The following is a 21924-nucleotide window of genomic DNA, read 5'->3' on the forward strand; positions in this document are numbered from 1 at the left end:
GGGGCAAGTCAGAAACCGGGGGCGGCAGCTATAGCTGCATAGAGGACTCCCAAGGAGAGGGGAGAGGAGAGGAGGCTGAGGGAACAATCCACAAGGGAGGGTGTTTGAAAAGGGGAATGGGGCTGCCAGCTCTGCAGGCAAGGGGTGACCTAACTAGGCTCCTGAGCCCCACAGGGGTGCAGCAGAAAGAATGTAGTTGGTCAAGGGAGCCATGGACCCAAAATGCTTGAAAACCTCTGCATTAGACCAAGGTTTACTTTTAACAATGGGCTCTCAACTTCTATGAGCATTCCTGCATTTAACATCATCTGTACTGCATGCTGCATACAAACCACCAATTCAATTTAAATCTTTTCAATATATTATATAGCATGAGAAAATCAACTTATTTTTATCTGTTAGATGATCAGGAATGGAAACAGGAAGAAGAGACAAAGGATAGTATTATTCACCACTGGAATGAAAGTTTCTACGAAGTCCAGCTTCTTATTTTCCACCCTGCTCACTTGCTGCTATGACATCACTTACTTACTGAGCCTAAAGCAACTGAGTTAATATTTGGCAAATATGAATGATCAAAAAGTTACATTTGGCTACACATAATAAGAAACGAGATGTCTTTTTAAAAATTGCCAAAATAAAACCGTCCAGATTTTAATTAAAGCCACATACTTATGACATAAAGCAAACTTCTTCCCCAAAATATAGTGCATGTTAAGCCAAAATATCAACTGGAATTAAAAGTGGCTAGATTTAATGAACAACAGAATAGAAGCCATTGGTAGACTTTTCTCTGTAGCTCAAGTAAAGGCTCTGTCAACAGATATGCCAGTGAGGTCACTGCTTTCCACAAACCTCTGGGGAGCCACCATTCCTTTGACAAAACAAATACTTGCTTATCTAACTAATCAGTCAGCCCTGCAAATGCCTTCTGCTAAAAATAAATGCATATATAATAGCCTACATCCTAAGAACTGCAGATGGCGTTCTCATCATGGAATGAAGCTCTCCTGCTACCACCACTACAACACCTCTGTTCCCCCAAAAGCCAAGCCTAAAGACTGGAGGGCCCTCAGAAATGGAGTGGAATGTAGGATGTCATCTGTAGATGGAGGGAATTGCCAAAAATCACATGTCCCCTTCAGCAAGCAGAAGTGTCTTTCTGTTCAAACTAGACACCTTTGGATCCAAGCAGAATTCTGCCCTCAAAAATACTTCTGCACAACCTGATCCTATGCAAGCCCAGTAAGAATTAAGTCTAATTGGATTCAGTTGAGCTTACTCCCATGGAAATGTGCATAAGGTTGCATGGCTACTCTGCTCGCAGACATCTGGGATTTCGTTTAAGGATACCATACAGTGATGGAAAATAAAACCGGACAGAGAACACACGGAGAGAAAAAACTAAGCTGTTACCCAATATTTTTGAGCTTGCTCTTCTGTTTGATAGATGTCACATTTTCTAAGCTTTGGTTGCACTATATTTTGTTTATCTGGGAAAATGCAACCACTGTTATAGTAATTATGGTGCAAATTGTGATTACACAAGTGCCATAGGCACCTATGGGATGTAATTAAAGACTCACGGCTTCCTCACCATGCGTCATTGTAGAGTATTAAAACACTTTTTAAGTTCAAAGAGCAGCAAGGCTTATTATCATGCATTGAACAGCCATTTCAGAAACATTTGCTTAAATATTTATTTTCAGGTTGTGGAGATCCACTATTCATCCAGACCCTATAAAATAAATTGTGGACAGCATTGTCGCTATTCCCACCACCACCAGACTCTCTCCTACCCATTACTCACAGACATGATATCACTCCTCTGGCACAAGATACAAGCCTGTGAGAGTAGCACACTAATCGTTAAATGCACCCATTTTATCATGTGGAAAAGCTCAGACTTACAGATAGCTGTCTGGTTGCACAGAGCTGGCATTAGCTCTATGTAGTTCCTTTTAAATCCTTATTTTAATCTGCTTGTTAACATCTAACATCTACTACTGTAATGCAAACCATGTGGCAATGCCAGTAATGGCAGTTTTTCTAAGAGCCAAATGTCATGCCAAAAGGTTTAGCTCAACCACCCTCAAGTCAAATGTAGCATGATGGCATCTGAAAGCACTGATTAATCACACATACAGCTTGTTTTAATGTTGTAAAAAAAAAGAAAGACATTTAGATAAAACCATAATACCAATCAAGAACGTTTCCTGGTGTACCCACTCTCTGTGAACAAAGGGATGGGTTTCACAATAGCATTTATCAGTACAGTGGTACCTCAGGTTAAGAACTTAATTCGTTCTGGAGGTCCATTCTTAACCTGAAACTGTTATTAACCTGAGACACCACTTTAGCTAATGGGGCCTCCCACTGCCACCACACCATTTCTGTTCTCATCCTGAAGCAAAGTTCTTAACCTGAGGTACTATTTCTGGGTTAGCAGAGTCTGAAAGCTGAAGCGTCTGTAACCTGAAGCATCTGTAACCCGAGGTACCACTGTAGTAGTACATGCAGCTTGAAAAGCTGAGCACCAGATTTTTGAATGATATTTTAAGATAAACCCTAAACACTGGCATGCCCATTATAGTACTATAAAACACATGCATTGTAATACATTATTATATATCATCATATATATTAGTAGCAAATTCATTATCTGAGTGTCCTTATGTTGTCAGATCAACACCACCTAGATACAAGAGATAGTATCCGCAAGCTTGGAGAAACACCAATGTTTGCAGAAATACCAAAATTAATAATAATAATAGTCATAGTAATAGTAATAGTAATAATAATAGAGTGAGGGACATAAAATGGGCGACAGGGGTGGAGGACCAAAACAACCCAATGAAAACTGAGCATGTTAATTATTGGAAGAAGGAAATATAAATCGACTATTGGAGGCATCAGGGGATAGAAAAATCAATAACATACATGAGAGGGGAAACCTCCAACCCTCAGACCAAATCTTGGCCTGCCAGGAGGTAAAATTTGGCCTGCAAGGCATTAAAAAAATAAAATAAAATCAACTGACAGCACTCTGATGGGAGGGTGACATCAGCTAATGGGCAGGGGGCAGGGTTTAATTTTGTGTTGGTAGTGCATGCCAGTTCCCCTGCTGGGAGCTGGTACATGCAGCCAAAGCAGTAGGATTTAACCCCTGTTCATCAGCTGATGAGGGCTTTTAATCCCTCCTCATCAGCTAGGGAGTGGGGGTTAGATCCCACTGCTTTGTCTATGCATGCCTGTTCCCCTGCTGGGAACAGGTGTGCTCAGCCAAAGCACAATGCAGGGTTTTTGAAAGTCTGGCTTCCACAGGCATCCACAGGAATAGAGAGGCTTAACCTAACCTTCAACTTCCTTCTGTTAAGAATGGAAACCATCTTCATGAAGGGATTCTGCATCACAGATTACTCGTCCTTCCACAGCAGTGTCAGTCATTCACAAAACTCTGCATTGCCAAGTGTTCAGTATAGGGCACTCCTTGGCATGGAAAAAGAACTCCTAAGTCTGCAATTCTATTGTGCATAACCTTTCTCCTTAAAAAAGAAAGGAATTCAACTGAGCTAATACTTAAGAGCTCAAACTAAATAAATAATTAAACCAAATTAAGAGACAAGCATAACTATAATGATTTAATTCAATCTGGCATACGGGGGGGAAATGCTTGAGAGAGAAAGACGGCTTTGATTACGCCAATTTCCTAAATGAAAAACAATACAATCATGGAAAAGAGTTGTGGATCCAACTTTCCTGTAACAGCCAAGATGAAATACTCCTATACAAACTTATTAAAACCATTTGTGAAGGATTAAGGACACACAAATATAGAATTCCTATATTCTTCAAATATAGTAACAAGTGGTAGGAACCAAATCTCTAAGCTGTTGATAATTACATTTTTGCGCATAATGAAACACTAGCTTGGGAATTTGCTTTGAAATTATCATTAAACACAGTCCTTGGCAGACAAAAATCTGGAGCAAATAACATGAGAATAAATAACTGAAGTTCATTCCGGCTAAGTGGAAATACAAACAGATGGTTAAGTCTACAACTATTTCAGATTACTCGCCAAATCTTTAGGGGGGGCCAACCACAACGAACTAGTTTTGAAGGAAGTCCGTTGAAACAATTGGCCCAATTGTGCACTTTATAGGTGTTGCAGCTCAGTCTGATACATGCTAGGTGTAAGCTACCATGCACTCGTTTTGCTTGGTAGGTAACTAGTCACGGGTTTCATATGCAGCATAAATTATATAGAAAATTGCATTTTAGGTTTGGACCACAACTGAGCAGAAAATGAGCTTAGTAAACATCGGAAGTATGACTACTTCCTTGTGCCAACCGATATCAAAGCAAAATAGGGCCACTGAAAAACAAGCATGCTTGAGAGATCCCTCAGAATTACAACAAAAAGGTTGAGGAGCTCACCAAAAGGGGACCCCACCCAAAAAAAATAATACCCGTGAGGCTAAATTATACTCAATGAGATGCCCAGAGGTCACACGATGCTGAGCGTTAGCTGGAAGAGAAAGCTAGAAAACAGGGTAGAGCGTGAATTGGCCTGCTTTAGTTCCTATGATAGTTATGATAGCACAGTGCTTCAGAATAGATTGGGGGTAGGGGGCTACATTGCACAGCTACAAGTCATGCTAGCATAACTGTTTAGTTGAATACCTCCCAGAAGTAGGTGTGGCTGGCTGACTAGTACTCTGAATAGAATAGCTGCTACTGGGAATGGGGGACCAGGATATACTGCAACATTTTGTTTTGGGTCCGAAGTTTTTCCACACTACTACTACTAAAATCAACTAAAATTGACTGCTATTTTTAGTAGCATCACTATATACCGTGGTGCCTTGGGTTACATACGCTTCAGGTTACAGACTCTGCTAACCCAGAAATAGTGCTTCAGGTTAAGAACTTTGCTTCAGGATAAGAACAGAAATCGTGCTCCGGTGGCGCGGCAGCAGCAGGAGTCCCCATTAGCTAAAGTGGTTAAGAACAGTTTCAGGTTAAGTACGGACCTCCGGAACGAATTAAGTACTTAACCCGAGGTACCACTGTACAATGCTTTACAGAGTAACATGGAGACAGGTATCTGCCAAGAAGCTTAAAATGTTGACAGTAAGCAAGAAAACAGAAGGAAGTGTGGCAACAGAGGTTAAGTGTAATAATTGATTCCTGTGAGAAACTGCAGCACATACGCTTTATTTCAGTGAGGAATAGGCTTCACAGTAAAGGTTGGTTTTGAAGAAGCATTTCAAGAGATAGCGAGAAGTGGCATCATGTAGGCGTTCTCCAAGTTTCAAACTATTAAGGGCAGCAGTAATTGAACAAGGCAGTTGAAGGGAACAGAAGACTTCTGGGAAATAAGGTCAGAAAGACAGAGTAGGGCAAGGCTATGAAGAACTTTGAAAGTAAATGCAACTAGTTTGTGTTAGATGCAAAGGAAAGCATTGCAAGGAAGGATCTGAGAAGATACATCACATAAACCAGTTAAGAGAGGTAAATATGAATGCAGAGTGCTGCACAGAAAGGAGAAAATTCACTGTGAAGAAAAATAATGAAGAAGATATGGGAAAAAATATGAGAGAGCTAAGGAAGAAGTGTGAAAACAACCCTGTTTTGCTCAAGGATGATCTTTCTTTTTTTAAAAAAAACCTGCCTGTAGTAGGGTGCTTTAGGTCAGCCTTAACATTACGAAGAAGCAGGTAAAGGAGTACAAGTCACTTGCACCAATTCTTTCTCAATTTATTTTAAATATTTCTTAGCCACTTTCCTGTTAAAACAATATCCAAAATGAGTCTGCATTCCAATTCTTTGGAATGTATGAACTGGCCCTTAGTCATAAGATAGTATTTCTCTCTGCTTCTTGATAAATGCTTGCCAGGAAACAAAACACTGGGAATATCGCACCATTTCACAAGTTGTCCAGTAACAACAGTTAAGTGGAGGCAGTGCTAGAGCTGCCGATTTTTTCACTCTCATCTTCTTCCTATTCCTCTCTCCAGGGTTGAGGAGTTCCATACTTAAGATTCTCCGATTATCCTTGCCAATGCCATCCTGAGATATCAAGGTATTGTGCAAGGTGTTCATTAAAGATTGTTTCCATGATACTTTTAGGCCAATATTCCCAATGCAGCAAAGAAAGGTTTAAAATATGAAGACCAATAAAAGAACACTCTACAACAGTAAAGTATTCTTATTGCAGTTAATTAAGATGGATGAAGGTTTCTACACAAAGTTGGCACAGCTATATAAAAGCTAGTTATCAGAATAAAGATACTATTTCTGACAGTTTAAAAAAACCAGACTGTCAGGTGCAAAAGAAAAGAGGGATTCTGCACCTTTCACATTTGTTTAGAAAGACTGGATTTCTAAAAGTTGTCCCATCCTTTTATAAAAAGCTGCACATGCTCTAATTCCCTTTTCTACACAACTCTTGAAAGACAAGGACCCTCTCCTCCTTTGCATTTGGTGGCATATTCCCCAAGCATATGTTCCAGAGTGCCAGCTACATAATCTCTGTTGCAGTAAAAACAAGAGCCTTGTGGCACTTTAAAGGCTAACCAATTTATTATGGCATGAGCTTAAGCTTCTACGTTCACTTCAACACATGCATGAAATGTTATCTTCAGTTGACAGGGATAACCACAAATACAAAAATAAGTAGAGAGAGAAAATAAGATGGTGAGACCATCATGACAAAGAAAAGTGAAGCTGCATCCAGCCTGTGTGGCTTTTCCTCTGATAATGGCCTTGTCTATACTCCTACAGGAAATGTATTTTCCATCACTAGTTCTGAGCAGCAAAAGCATTCAACACACGCACTCTATGGACAGTAATTTACGCTAAAAAGATCAGCTAAAGTTTACAGATTGCTGGCAAATGTTTACTTCTTCTGCAACCTACCTGTTTCACCAGAAAACATAGTTTGCACTGATGTATCTAATGACAACATTGTATTTCACTGTGCAAAAATATAGTTTGATTGCACATAATGGTATGAACACACTCATAAACTATGATGGACTACAGCTCTGACAATCCTAAACACATTATTGCAAATACCTCCTATTCTGACATTTGAAGCCTACTCTGAACTGTGTTCCTTTAATTAGCCTTCTAAACTAATGTCTCCTGTTTCTCCAAAAATAAGGCATTTTCCCATAAAACTGATCTGGCTCAATGCCCAGGAAGGATAATAATCAGTCCTGGGCCAGTGACAGCTTTGAGGTCCACAGGCTCCCTGGGAGCACAGCAGAATTAGGCTCTTGCTTTCAGGCCTATTCCAAGACATTAGAATAATATGAGGAAACTTCCTTTGATTATTGTTCTGCTGTTTTTCTGCCAAATGATGATAGTGTGTGAAAGTCAAGCACCCTAGAAGTTTGCATTAACCTTTTGTTCATTTTATACTCCCTCAGAAGTCTTACTGACCTTGATGGTTTCACAAAACAGTTTTCTGTTATATTACAAAGAAAGCATAATTTTACATAAACATTGCATAGATGCTCCAGAGCTCAATAGCTTGCAGAGAGAAATATAGGCATGGGAGCTAAGCATTGGTTTCCAAATATGACCCAGTGCACTGCTGGTTCACACAAAATGCTAAATCATTGTTTAACACTACAGGCACAGCTTCAGGTGAACTAAAACTAACTTACTGGAAGCCTGCAGTTGTGCTCATACTAGGTTTGGTACAAGGAACTGAGAATAAATGTCACCAACCGTCACAATTTCTATGATAAGAACACAAACCTCAGCAGCTGTGAGATAAGCATTTCAACCTCTTGAATTCTTCTGCTGCTCAGATTTTAATCTCCTCCCTTTCACTCAGTGGTCTGCCTTTACCATTCTCCTGACCTTGCTGTAGTAGTAGCAGCAGCAGCAGCAGAACAGAGGTATCTCCCCTCAGTTACAGCAATGACCACGGTGCCAGAAAAACTGAGAAATGTAAAACAACAGCACTGGGGAAGGAGCAGAAAGATCCGTCCTTCACTTCAGCCCAAACAGCAAGGTGAATATGCAGATAGACGGGTGGTAGCAAGAGGAGTTTCAGTACAGTGGGTGGGATGGAATTGGTTTGGGAGTCTCACAAACATTCGGAAAACAGCTGGGTCTGACTGCATGTCCCAATTGGGAATGGAATGGGTTCAATATATCTTAGATTGCCTCAAAAAGGATAAGCTGACAGGGATTCAAGGAAAACAGGAAGCAATTCACTAGAATGAAAGCATCTCCAAATTCCCATGTTAAAAAATGGCTACTGAGCATTTAAAGGTATATTCCAAGTCGCACTGTACCTGATAAATCTGTTTAGAGACTATTGAACAGGAATTCTGATCTGCAGATAAATTTCCATCAGAGATTACTAGTTTGAGTTTGGCATTGATTTCAGTGAGGTGATGGTATTCCAATGGCTCAGGTGTGTAACCTTCACCTGGTGCTAGCATTGTAGTTGCTTCTTCCTAGAAAAAGGAATAACGAATTAGTCACACTATCTGGGCATATAAACTAGGACCGAAAAAACCCTGCCATGTTATTTTTAAGAGAAACAGATTCTCCTCAGCACAAATAAATGCAGATCTGATAGGAAACCACGTATGTTAAAATTTTAGTTCATCAAGCAACATCTCATAACTTTTCATAAAAATAGTGATTATACATAACTTGCATAAAGGATGGAGCAGTGCTTTTTTTCTAGGGAAAGAAGGTACTGGTACTGCTCAGCAGCAATGGGGTTGGAGGGGATGCACTCTGCACCTGTTCAGAGGCACGCTGCATCGCCGCTTGGGTGCCGACAAACAGGCCAACCATAAGAGGTCCACAAGTTTTGAGAACGGTTTTGCAAGGTCACCAGAAGAATGCTGATTACTGGCAGGCTAGAGGCTCTTATTCCTAAGAGTGCTTGGGAAAATACTAATTATTTTAAATTTCATTATAAAGCAAAGAGGAGACAAATCCCAAACTATTAGGTACTTATGTACAAGTAAGATAAAGAAAATTACTTTCTTCTTGTAGCCACTTTTGTAGCAAAAAATCAAACGAACAAATCACTATTTAACTCTCACTACCCAGTACTCAGAAAATGTCAGTGTACACTCGGGCAAAGCAGTAGTGCTTGCATGTTACCAATAAGCATCCACACAGATGCAAGGTTCCACTCCACTGAAAACCAAAGAAGATTCCAGCACTGCACTAATCCTCTGAAATGGAGAGTACACACTACTGTTTTGGATCAACCTGGATGAATATCTGTGTACCTGAGTTACTTGAAGTTCACTACTCTCATCTTCAGTATCTTTCAGCAATTCTGACAGCCTCTTCTTATCTTCCTCTGGCATAACTACTTGGTTAACTGAATCCTTGGCCAGCTGAATAAAGAAAGTAATTTGGAAGCCTGAAGCCACTGAAGACTGATGATGGAATGATGAGATTTTAACCTCCATTATGGTATTATAGTCTTTTATTATGTTTACATATTTTATATTTCCATTTTTATTATTACACTTACGAATGAAAATAAAATAAAATAAAAATAATTTTAAAAATAAAATAAAGTCCAGCTGCTGCTGCTAGCAAGCCACCCAGTGCAATACTGTATATGATAACAAATGTGGTGGCTTATGAAGAATACTTTGAAATCTTAACATTTTTGATACAGAAGGATATGTATCAACAAATCCACCTGAAAGGAGAAATGGGTTTCAGATAATTTTATCAGGAGGTGAAAAACTTTGCACAAATAATGGCTGACCTCAATGCTCAAACAACCTATGCCATTCACAGCACAAGCAGAAGAAGAGTTTGGATTTGATATCCCGCTTTATCACTACTCGAAGGAGTCTCAAAGCGGCTAACATTCTCCTTTCCCTTCCTTCCCCACAAGAAACACTCTGTGAGGTGAGTGGGGCTGAGAGACTTCAAGAAGTGTGACTGGCCCAAGGTCACCCAGCAGATGCATGTGGAGGAGCCGGGAAGCAAACCCGGTTCACCAGATTACAAGTCTACCGCTCTTAACCACTACACCACACTGGCAGTAGCCGAGGGCCAGAGTACACATGACTATAGCAAGCCAGTGACAGATCAAAGGGTTATGTGGGTGGAGACCATTCAACCCAATCCTTATCTGCTGATCTCTTCCCCACAAACATATGCACAGAGCTGCTTTTGATCCAGGATCATTCCTAGTCCCGCAGTACAGTTGTGGGGGAAAATGTCTCCATGGACACAATAGGACAGGAAAGGGAGAGGTAGGGCAAGGGCTTCAAGGATAAGTCTACTACCATCTCGTGTAATTAAGCCCTTAATGACACCACAGATCCACGATGACATGGATTGAAGAAGGTGCAGAGAGAGAGAGTTTTCTCTCCTTCTCCCATCCAATAAAATGGAAAGGCGGGAGAATCAGAGAGACAAGTAGTACATTTTAACACAGCACATAGTTAAACTACAAAATCCATGTGGAACCTCCAGCTTAGACAGCTTGAAAAGGTGATTAGACAAATCAGTGAAAGATAAGGCTATCAATAGCTTCTAGTAACAGTAGCCATATGATACTACCAGAATCAAAGGCAATATATCTGATTATCAGTTGCTGAGGAACAACAGCAAGAGGGCTACTGCCCTGCTTCTAGGCTTCCTCAAATGATCTGGCTGGCCCCTTTGGGAAACAGGAAGCTAGACTAGGCAGGTTTTGGTTTGATCCAGCAAGGCTCTTTTTAAAACATAACTAGACCATAGGCTCTGCACTGCCCACGATGTAATTTATGTGAAACTGATGTTCCAGGATCTGAACAAATTCCATACAAGTCTTGTCGTAGGGCTATCTTCCATCATACCACTCACAACTTTTAGGTATAAGAATAATCGTAAGTCGTCTTTCCATTTCCTGACAGCAGAAAAAAACCACAGGCATAGCATTAGAAGAGCCTGATAGTACAAAATAAACAACATGGGCTCCATAAATGCCAGTTCAGTAGATTCTAGTATGTTTTCCCAGCAATACATGATTTAGCTGAAGTTATCAACAATCTAGTTATCATCCTTTTCCTAAAAACTTCAGGCAGGCTATATATAGGATAACCTTTGTAGCAAAGTTAATCATCCATTATTAATTTCTAAATGAGTAGCATGATGAGACTTGACAAAGAGTTCTAATCCTGTACTTTGCCATGCAGACTGTTAACACATACCTCTATGTTCTTTTTAACAAAATCAGTTTTTTTACTGTTTGTTTCACTTTTCTTAGTCATCTTTTCCACTTTCTTTATTGAGCTTCTTGTTTTATCGTCACCTAAACAGCATGCAATTCAGAAAAAAATTCTAAAAGTATAACTGGGCAAATTAATAGTTAAAAAACAATCAATTCATCTAATTTACCATTTCACTATCTACAGTACACAAATATAATTCAGTATTATTCATTTCAGACTATATTAATTTCAGCAACCTTTCAAAAATATCACTAATAAAATTAGATGGATTTCAGTTCAAAGTCATTTGTTACAGTCATGCACAAAATTTTCAAGCAACTAACTATAGCCTAATCCAGTAGTTCTCAAACTTTTTGGGATCACCACCTCCTTATCCCCAATGCCCCCTCCTATCCTACCCTATAAAAAGCATTTCTTAGAATAGTGGTTTGCACGACTTACTAAGGAAGATAACACGATAAAATTCAAAACAGTAACAATTTAATTGCACATTTATGCAAAACCCAATTAACACTATTTAGTTTAAAATTAATTCAACAAAACTAATGAACTTGATCCGGTGATATTTATCTGATAGTCATTTACACCTCCAGTGCCCCCTGCCACCCCCTTGTCTCTTAGTGCCCCCATTGGTAATCCCACCACTTTGGGAACCACTGGTCTCATCCTATCTATGCCTGAAGTTACTCCCATTATTTGAATAGTCCTTCCCTTAGCATAAACCATGCGCTGCTCTGGTTTCACCAGAAGCGGTTTAGTCATGCTGGCCACATGACCTGCAAAAACTGTCTGCGGAAGTGGACAAACGCCAGCTCCCTCGGCCTTCACAACTGGACTTAATTGTCAGGGGTCCCTTTACCTTTAGCATAGATCTGCTAAGTACAATGACTGCCACTATACTTCAAATATACTGTACTTCCCACAACAAGAAAACACTTATTATGTAGTAATTCAAACCTGCAAAATTGTATTATGCTACATATTTCTGAATGTGCTATAAACTTATATTTACTTCTTTAAACATTGCCTTTTTGCCAAAGCACTCAATACTCTAATAGCACTGCCTTCCTCATCATTCAGAAGGAAATGTAGTTAAAGGCATTACAAATACGATGTAGTAATTGCCTCAAAACTTTAGGAGATACAAATACAAAACTGCACTACATATCCAGGTAGACTGCTTTCTGCAGCCCAGAGTTCTAACTCGAGTGTTATATCTTCATTTGTTTATAATGGTTTGTTTGTCAACCGCAGGTCCCCAAGTTCATCCTAACAGGAAACTGTCTTCTGTTCAAAAGCAAAAGTGACATGTTTAACCTCCTCACACCTACAAAAGAGTAGAGAAGAGATGGGAACACTTGAGTCTAAGATGCATGCAGGATCATTCTTGTAACAGGACAATACCCATTATGTCTAAACCAGTATCCCCAGGCAAAAGGCAGAATTGTCACTGGATCTATGGAACAAAGTAAACTGATATAACCTGTACCTTGTTTCATTTGTCTACTATTATTCCCATAGTTTTCTGGATGAATCTGCGTGTGAAATACACTAACAAACATTTCATCTTCTTCAGCAGCAGGCGAGTCTGTTAATAAAATGTGGCATTAAATAACTGATAATTATTTACATTTCAAAACAAAAAGATTAACAGTCCCATATTCACCAGTACCTGTGACAAGTATATCAACTTAATATTTGTAAGAATGGAAGCCTGTAAAGTTTCCTATTGATGACTGGCATTGTAGTTCTGGTAGTGTGGTGTGGGATCAAGGAGGCACCTACCCTGAGACTGAGCACCATTTCTTTCTCTCAACAGAATATACAATTATCTAGTTTTCACAGAAAGGAATGCCATTGTGCCACCTCTCCCACTCCCTAAAATTACCATTTCAGAACAACCTGGAAATATAATTAAATGACTTCTTCTATCTACTCCTCATTCTCAAAGGCTGGCCATGTGCTTTGAGCTATGCATGACTTTCTGTAAATATGAAGATTTCTACGCCTTCAGCTATGATCTGATATAGTTAGCTAGTACATATGGAAATGCCCTAACATCCCATTTGCTCACTGAAGGAAGGGAGCCATATAGATTAAAAGATATTTACAGTAACGGCACAGTCAAGCAATGGTTATATTATCCAGATGCTCATAATGGCTGTATTTCCACTTCCAACAGTTCAGACACATAGGGTCATACTAGTGCTATATGCCTGCTTTAGTTAGGGAATGTTGCAGTGCTAATTCAGGAGTGCGAGAAGGTACCTTTTGGATGATTCCTATGGCATGTAAAATTACATTTTCACAAAACTAAGTAGCAATGAATAAGAGACAAGACAATTTTTAGTCTAATTCTTTTAAAAGGAGACAGAGAAATTCAGTGGAAAAAATATAGATTGCAAGTTCAAAGAGATACAAAGACCAATTCCTTTACCCAATTGGCACAGGATAAAGAGTCAAGTCACACAATGCAACGGATGTGTCAAGAATGGACCCATAGGACCCATAGCTGGGGGGGGGGCAGGGAAAGGCAGCTGCCCCTCCCAATCAATAAAAATACAGTGGAACCTCTACTCACGTACAGAATCCGTTCCAGAGGTCTGTTTGTGAGTCGATCTGGGTCGCTGGGAGAAGCGCCATTCTGCGCATGCACATTCGATGGCAGCGCTGTTCTGTGCATGTGCAGACGGTGCAGCCACTTTTGCGCATGTGCAGTCGGCAGAAGCCGCTTCTGCACATGCATGAATCACGGCAAACCCAGTATTTGCTACCAGGTTTGCTGTGGTCGCGAGTCGGATTGTTCGCGAATAGGGGCGGTGGTAAGTCAAGGTTGTACTGTACATTGCTAACTGAGGTTCTGCCCCTCCTAACAAAATACCTGACCCCCACAACAAAGGCCTGCCCCCCTAATAAAAATCCTGGCTACGCCCATGAATGGACCCATGAACAAACTTGCATTTGGTGAAATGGGTATCCTCACCTACATTTACAGTAGACTGAGCAGTAGCACAATACAGTGGTACCTTGGTTTACGAACTTAATCCGTTCCGGAAGTCTGTTCTTAAACCAAAGTGTTCTTAAACCAAGGCGTGCTTTCCCTTAGCTGCGGGGGACTCAATTTACAAATGGAACACACTCAACAGGAAGCAAAACATGTTCTTATTCCAAAGCAAAGTTCACAAACTAAAACACCTACTTCCAGGTTTGCAGCGTTCTTAATCCAAGTTGTTCATAAACTAAGCTGTTCTTAAACCAAGGTACCACTGTATATGTGTATTAAGGGAACCAGCTGAATAAATGGAGTAGCAGCAACGCAACCATTTCACTATGTCATTCTCTTTGCACAGAGCCAGTTTGATTATTTACCCACAAATGCTGTCAGAACAGTTCGGTGAAGAAATTTATCTTTTCATTGTCTGAAACTAGCTAGTGCTCATAAAGCTCTCAAATGTCAGCCAAGAATCAGCCAGAAACTATAATGTAAACGTGTTGAAATAACAGCCCTTCTCTGGCAACTCTACAGAACATGCAGAGCAAGAACCACAAGACAGACAATGACATGAATAATACAAGCCAGCTAGAGTAGATAGAGTGCCTTTTAGTCAAGTAGACTATACAATACAGTCTCTTATTTTAATTCAGGCACTGCAGATGCACAGGATATTTCAGAAAGACTGAAATATATTTGATTGCCATGTTAGTCTGTTGCAGCAAAAACAACAAAGTCATGTGGCACCTTAAAGACTACTGTTTTGAATTACCACTGTTAATTGGGAAATTATCACTGCCTCTGTACTTTCTGCATTTCCCTATAGTCCCTTTGCCTAGTGGACAGTCAACTGCAAAATTAATTTCAGAAGCTCACCTTTCATAGTGCCAAGACTGATTAAATGCTAACCTCTTCGAGAGCTAATTAGTGTATTACATTCCAACCTTTATTTTCAAGTAAATTAAGCTATTTTGCAAAATTCAGACAGAATGGGCCTGACTGTAGATATGCAGTACAAATGCCTTGGGCAAGGAGGATCCTAAACTATTTAAACTATGCATAGTTCTGTTGGCCAGTATCAATGAGCAACATGATCTCTACAGCAAAAGGTACCTTTGTAAAGTAAAAAGGGGGGGTGGAGTTCTTCAGTTTTAGCACCTGGGCAAACCATCCCTCCTTACTTTAAAAAAAAAATAATAATGATGAAAGATTCAGCAAGCATGTTCCATTGTCAAATACTGCCACCTGATGGTAACTTGGTGGGTTTGCACCAATTTTAAGCACCACACATGAGGTCTTAAATGTAATTCAAAAAGTTTACGTACAAGTATGTCACATGTGGATTTGTTAAGCTAGAAGCCTGCAGGCAAGGCCTGCCTAATTTTTATCTACATACGTTGCCTAAACAATAGTGACACTATTAAAGCAGAGAACAACATGGTTAACATTAATGCTGTACTGTTTTTAACACTTGATTGGAAGCCGCCCAGAGTGGCTGGGGAAACTCAGCCAGATGGGCGGGGTATAAATAATAAATAATAATAAATTATTATTATTATTATTATTATTATTATTATTATTATCTGATTTGACACTTACCAGGCATTTCCGGTGACGGTGTGGTCAAAGCTAAAAATCTGCTGGTGTTTTCTGCTTCTTCGGTAACCCCGGAAGAACTACGAGATGTCATAGACTGTATGTGGACAATAAATAAATATATATTTATGTTTATAATACTGCATTCCAGAGAAAAGGCAGACCAGAAGATCCCACAGCTGTGGCAACTTTCTTGCCTATGAGAGTGACAGTATAGTGAGGAATAGCCAGTCTCCCAACACTCTCATCTCTGCAGATGACCATGGTGGGGCTGGGGCAGAGCAGGGATGGGACGGGTTGGGGTTGTGCAGATGCACTGGCTAAGTCAAACTGAATGCTCATGTCAGTGCATCCACACAGCCCTGACCTCACCCCGACCTGCCCCATCCAGCTGCAGTGACACCAGGGTTGAGAGGGTGGCTCTGCAGCTCCACCTGGTAAACCCTGGCCACCACTGATCTCCGAAATGCGTGTTAGTAACACTGTTTTAAAGGTATGACTAAGTACCGAGTAGCACAGGGGTCAGCAACCTTTTTCAGCCGTGGGCCGGACTATATTTTTTTTTGGGGGGGGAATGAACGAATTCCTATGCCCCACAAATAACCCAGAGATGCATTTTAAATAAAAGGACACATTCTACTCATGTAAAAACATGCTGATTCCTGGACCACTCGCGGGCTGGATTGAGGCGGCGATTGGGCTGCATCCAGCCCCGGGCCTTAGGCTGCCTACCCCTGGAGTAGCACATGCTTTGTGAATACTGCATCAGGCTAGCACTTGTCATAAGATCAATAAAGACTTGAACAGTTCTCCCATATAAGGTCAGCATCTGATTTTCTTAAGACAAGAGTAACTTGAATTTGAGTGAAATGCATCGTTTTAAATCATGCTAGTTTATGTAAATGTTTGCTCACAGAAGAATTTTGAACTTAAATTGTATGTTTCTAACCTGAAATATTTTTTTGAAACAGTTTTTATTCATTTTCATCTTTAAACTATTTAACATGGTTGCTTTGTGATAGATATTTGTTCACACGATAAGAGATATAACATGCAACAATTACATTAAATTAAATTAAAAATGAAACTATAAACACTCATAAACAATTCTGAATATACTAACAAAGTTATTTCAAAGTGCATATGTCAAAATTATTACAGTTATTTCTAACCTGAAAATCTTCCCACAGTTTAGTTCTCATTTCCCTGCCTTGTTTTTTAATTGCCCTTTCTTGAGATTGTTTGTTGGCCAATATCTGGTCCAACCTTTCCATCTTCTTTATAGCTTTCAGGATGCGAGGATCTACATCTTTCTCCTTGGAGTCGTGCAGGGATGCAGAACTGACTGTCACTTAAAAATTAATCATATTAACAATAATTCTTATAAATTCCATTTCAAGAAGCATTTCAAACTACATATTAAAAGCAGAGATCTCTGGTAACAGGGCAGAAAAAAAGATATCTGCCCCATAGTTAGATGGAAGGTGCTATCTTTTTCTCTGTACAATTCACCTGTATTATACTGCCACTTCTAGGGGCTTTTAATTCAAAAGTTTTGAACAAGTGCTTTAAGTACCACATTTTCTTATTTTCTTTTTTTACAATAATTTTTATTAATTTTAATACAAATCCAATAATAGCCACATTATCACAAACCAAATTACAATCCAATTAGAAAAACCACTAACAGACTTTCAATCGTAGTTATAAATTTATTAGCTTTTGTTTCTGCTAAAAGGAGTTGGCATTTGTATCCAATACGTTTCCCGTATGAGATATTAATTTTCCTTCTATTTCTTCATTAAGGACCACATTTTATAAGCTGCTGTTAAACTTTTGTTTTGTTTTTAAAGAAAAAAGAACCATTAGACCATCTCATTTTTAAAAAAGAAGGACTAGCAAATCACACTCAGAAAGGTTTGAAAACCTGAGATCGATCTAATCTGTATGTATACATTCTGATTCAGGCAAGGTCTGTTGCTACAAATTGGGGAGCAACCCAAAATCCTCCCTATCCTTATTTAGAACAGTGAAAACACAGCAACAGGAGTTTTCGATATATGCTTGATGTAAACAGCTTTAAGGTCTTTACAATTTTGTGTAGAAGCCTCCGGGAATACAGGTTTTGCCATGAAGTCACCCTTGAGGTCATAGAGGGAAATGGAAAAGTATGGTGGAGCTAACAGACTTGTGCCCACTATCTCTCCACACACCCCGCCCCCAATGTTTCTTTAACTATGTACAGGGGTCAACAAACTTTTCCAGCAGGGGGCCGGTCCACTATACTTCAGACCTTGTGGGGGGCTGGACTATATTTTTTTTGGGGGGGTGAACGAATTCCTATGCCCCACAACTAACCCAGAGATGCATTTTTAATAAAATGCATTCTACTCATGTAAAAACACGCTGATTCCCGGACTGTCCGCAGGCAATTGGGCCAGATCCAGCCCCCGGGCCTTAGTTTGCCTACCCATGAACTATGATAACAAATGCCTGAACAGAACGAAAATCTAGACTTTAGTCTCTATGTAGGGTTGCTAACACTTTTGCTAGCCTTGATCTTCTGCCTCTCACAGCAGTTTGACAAGAAGAAATTTTATACTTTCTCCCCACCATCGTATCCCCATTCACTTTCTAAATTCCTGTGCATCCGGTTTCTGAAAGCATAGCAGTAAAAGGTAAAGGTAAAGGTAAAGGTACACCTGCCCGTACGGGCCAGTCTTGACAGACTCTGGGGTTGTGCGCCCATCTCACTTAAGAGGCCAGGGGCCAGTGCTGTCCGAAGACACTTCTGGGTCACGTGGCCAGCGTGACAAAGCTGCATCTGGCGAGCCAGCGCAGCACACGGAAACGCCGTTTACCTTCCCGCCAGTAAGCGGTCTCTATTTATCTACTTGCACCTGGGGGTGCTTTCGAACTGCTAGGTTGGCAGGCGCTGGGACCGAGCAACGGGAGCGCACCCCGCCGCGGGGATTCGAACCGCCGACCTTTCAATCAGCAAGCCCTAGGCGCTGAGGCTTTTACCCACAGCGCCACCCGCGTCCCAAGCATAGCAGTAGAGGCTGACAAAGTTGGCAACATTAGATGTTGTTCTACAAAAATAAATCATTATAATAGGGGGTTGGGAACCTGTGGCCCTCCAGATCTTGTTGGACTCCCAACTCCCATCAGCCCTGGCCAATGTGGCCAATGGACAGGGATGAAGGTAGTTGTGTTCCAACCACAAATTCCCCAGAATTACTATTTGCTTGATATGGAAATAAAAAAGTCGCCCTAAGTTCTCTTTATCCACTATCTACTTATTTGTGACACTGGATAAACAACGTCATGCACAACAGCATGTCTTCTCCAGGTTCAATTGCAGGCGAAACGTTGGGAATACCTTTTGCTAATCTAGCTGGTTCATTCTGAGGAGCACTGCTGCTACAAGACCATCTGTTTTCAGCCCAGTCATCTTCAGAATCTGCTGAACTTGAGGAATATTCTGAAAAACAGAAGTCATGCATGAAATTAGCAGCACCTTTAGATTTGAACCAACAGTGAAATCATCATTACTACAAACTAAGAAACAACTTGGAACAGTACACAAGTATATGGAGTTCTGTCAAGTTCTGCCAAATATCTGTGTGGCTTTAAACAACTTTTAACAGTACTACTTACATACTGGTTGTTAACTACCTCACCATATTATATTAATATATTTTGTAGCTCACAGGAAAGTGTTGTTGCCACCCTTTTCTGGCACAACATGTTATCTAAATGGGTGCGGGACAGGCAGAAATTTAACAGGCAAAGCTTCTCCGGCATGAATATACTATGGTGATGACATAATCATTTATTTCATTTCTGTCTGTGATGCAGCAATTAAAGGCCTACTGCACAATCATGTTAGGAAACAAGCAATACATTTCCAGTGAAGAAGAGGCATTAGTTTGAGCACCAAACCCTCTGGAGCTTGGTGCACAAATTATTATTAAAATATTCCATTACAGAAACTATCCAAGCTAGGGCTGTATACCAGATCTGGCAGAGTCCCAAGCCAAACTGGACCCATATGGAGGGACTCAGGTATTGGATGAGTCAGGTTCAGACAGCCACAGATAGTTACAGGTCAGGTTGGCTGGCCCAGAGTGATCTATGGCTGTTAGGGGGCTGTGCATCAGGCAGAAGGGAGTGCTAGGCAGGACAGGAAAACCCTCTACACCCTCCGCCCCTTAGGATCACCCCCTCTACGCAGCAACTTTTGAACAGAGGGTGCAATTTGGGGGAGTGTGCACAAAACTAGTGACTGTATGTCTCAATCAGTTCCAACATTCACTGCACTTTTGCCCAGTATTTTGAATTTCACTGATATTCGTGACAAAATTTAATATAAAATAGGGCTCTAATCCCAGGAGCTTATGCTGTAAAACAAATATTTTACACGAAAGGAGATTACAACTAAGCATCTGGAAGAATTTTCTGACAGTAAGAGCTGTTCAACAGTGGAATGGACTTTCTCGGGGGGTTGTGGACTCTCCTTCTTTGGAGGTTTTAAATCCGAGGCTGGATGGCCATCTGTCATGGATGCTTTAGTTGATATTCCTGCATTGCAGGGGGTTGGACTAGATAACCCTTCCAACTCTATGATTCTATGAAATAATTTTTTGGGGGGAGGGTCATCCAGCAGTCATTGTTCACCCAGCCTGCTATTTCTCCCTTGCTGTTCACCTGCCTTTTTATATCATCCCTCTTTCTATTATATTTGAAGCTGCAAGATTTCATCACACATCCTCCCTTATGTACTGCTCTAGTTCTGATTGGATCTAGGTTTCATAGACTCATTTAATAGCTGAGCACTTTCTCAGCAAAACTTCCTGTTTCCCCCGCCCCAGGGGACCAACTATTACATTAACTCAGATAAACTTTTGTGGAAATCTTTTATCATGTGCAGTATCCATTAAGCTCAAGTGACTTTTCAAGGACAGGACTTTATCACTTAATTAATAACAGTTTATTTGATTGTGTGAATTGGCCCCAAGTCTAAAAGCATACTGAGGGTTTGAAATAGAAGAGCAAGAAAAGGGGAGGTTATTCTGGGTGTCTCTTCATTGTGCAAATAATATGTCTGCCTCTTGTGATTTGATTAATTTGTACAATACTTGAGTCATATCTGAAGCAGCAGAAGCAGGTCAAAGTGCAAAATTCTGCTCTCAAATATATTTAACCCTTCTTTTTTATCCACATTCAGAGAATTTCTCAACTGAGCTTCTATAAAGCTAAGAGAAGAATATTTACATAGTTCTGTAACTTTAATATTGAGTTTTCCCCTAGAAAACCAAGGTGGCAACCCTAACACACACTCTAAGGAATAGGTCCCACAGAACACCATTTTGTAAACTGCTTTGAGGGTGGCTTTTTCTTTTCTTTTTTACAATCATGCGGTGTATAAATTTTATGAAATAAATAAAATAACAAATGCCATTGAACTTACTTGTATGTAAACAAGCACTGTACACATACTAAATTTCATACCTTTTACCTGATTTGTATTCTGTATTACCAGCTGGTAACTACTATTCATCTTTTCTTCAGATATGACGTCCGAGGTTCTCATTTTTTTGGTTCCATATTCCTCTCTATTTTCATCATAATTTTCTTTTGACTCGTGTTCTTTGTGTTCATTATAAAAAGCAACCTAGAAATGATTGCAGAAATAGAAATTTGCTACAAGCACATTGGTCACTATTTCTCCTTATTATCATTTGGAATCATAGATAAAATTTCCTTTTTAATGTAATTTCAGATGAAATCTAAAGATCTGATAATACCGTATTTTTCGCCCTATAGGACGCACTTTTCCCCCTCCAAAAATGAAGGGGAAATGTATGTGCATCCTATGGGGCGAATGCAGGCTTTCGCTGAAGCCTGGAGAGTGAGGGGGGTCGGTGCGCACCGACCCCTCTCGCTCTCCAGGCTTCAGGAAGCTATCCGCTAGCCGTGGGAGAGCTGCACGACTTCGCGCAGATCTCCTGCGGCTAGCGAAGAGCTTGCCTGCACCCAGAAGCTTGGGGCACGCTGAGCTCAGCACACCCCAAGCTTCGGGATTCGCGCAGCTCTCCCACG

The 21924-nt window shown here is 40.3% G+C and overlaps 1 protein-coding gene across 3 annotated transcripts in view; it reads right to left on the bottom strand.

Moving 5' to 3' along the window:
- Positions 1 to 21924, bottom strand: part of FSIP1 (fibrous sheath interacting protein 1) — a 95997-nt gene that overhangs the window by 70517 nt on the left and 3556 nt on the right. For all 3 annotated transcript variants that reach the window (XM_053382119.1, XM_053382110.1, XM_053382100.1), the window contains exons 3-10: positions 21334 to 21496; positions 19202 to 19303; positions 16992 to 17170; positions 15823 to 15916; positions 12721 to 12819; positions 11211 to 11311; positions 9279 to 9389; positions 8319 to 8483 (exon numbers count right to left, since the gene is read on the bottom strand). In XM_053382119.1, coding sequence (XP_053238094.1) covers positions 8319 to 8483; positions 9279 to 9389; positions 11211 to 11311; positions 12721 to 12819; positions 15823 to 15916; positions 16992 to 17170; positions 19202 to 19303; positions 21334 to 21496 — 1014 coding nt within the window. The remainder of the gene's footprint in view (positions 1 to 8318; positions 8484 to 9278; positions 9390 to 11210; positions 11312 to 12720; positions 12820 to 15822; positions 15917 to 16991; positions 17171 to 19201; positions 19304 to 21333; positions 21497 to 21924) is intronic.

This window comes from Podarcis raffonei, chromosome 1, assembly GCF_027172205.1.
Source record: "Podarcis raffonei isolate rPodRaf1 chromosome 1, rPodRaf1.pri, whole genome shotgun sequence".
In the NCBI taxonomy this organism is placed as follows: Eukaryota; Metazoa; Chordata; class Lepidosauria; order Squamata; family Lacertidae; genus Podarcis; species Podarcis raffonei.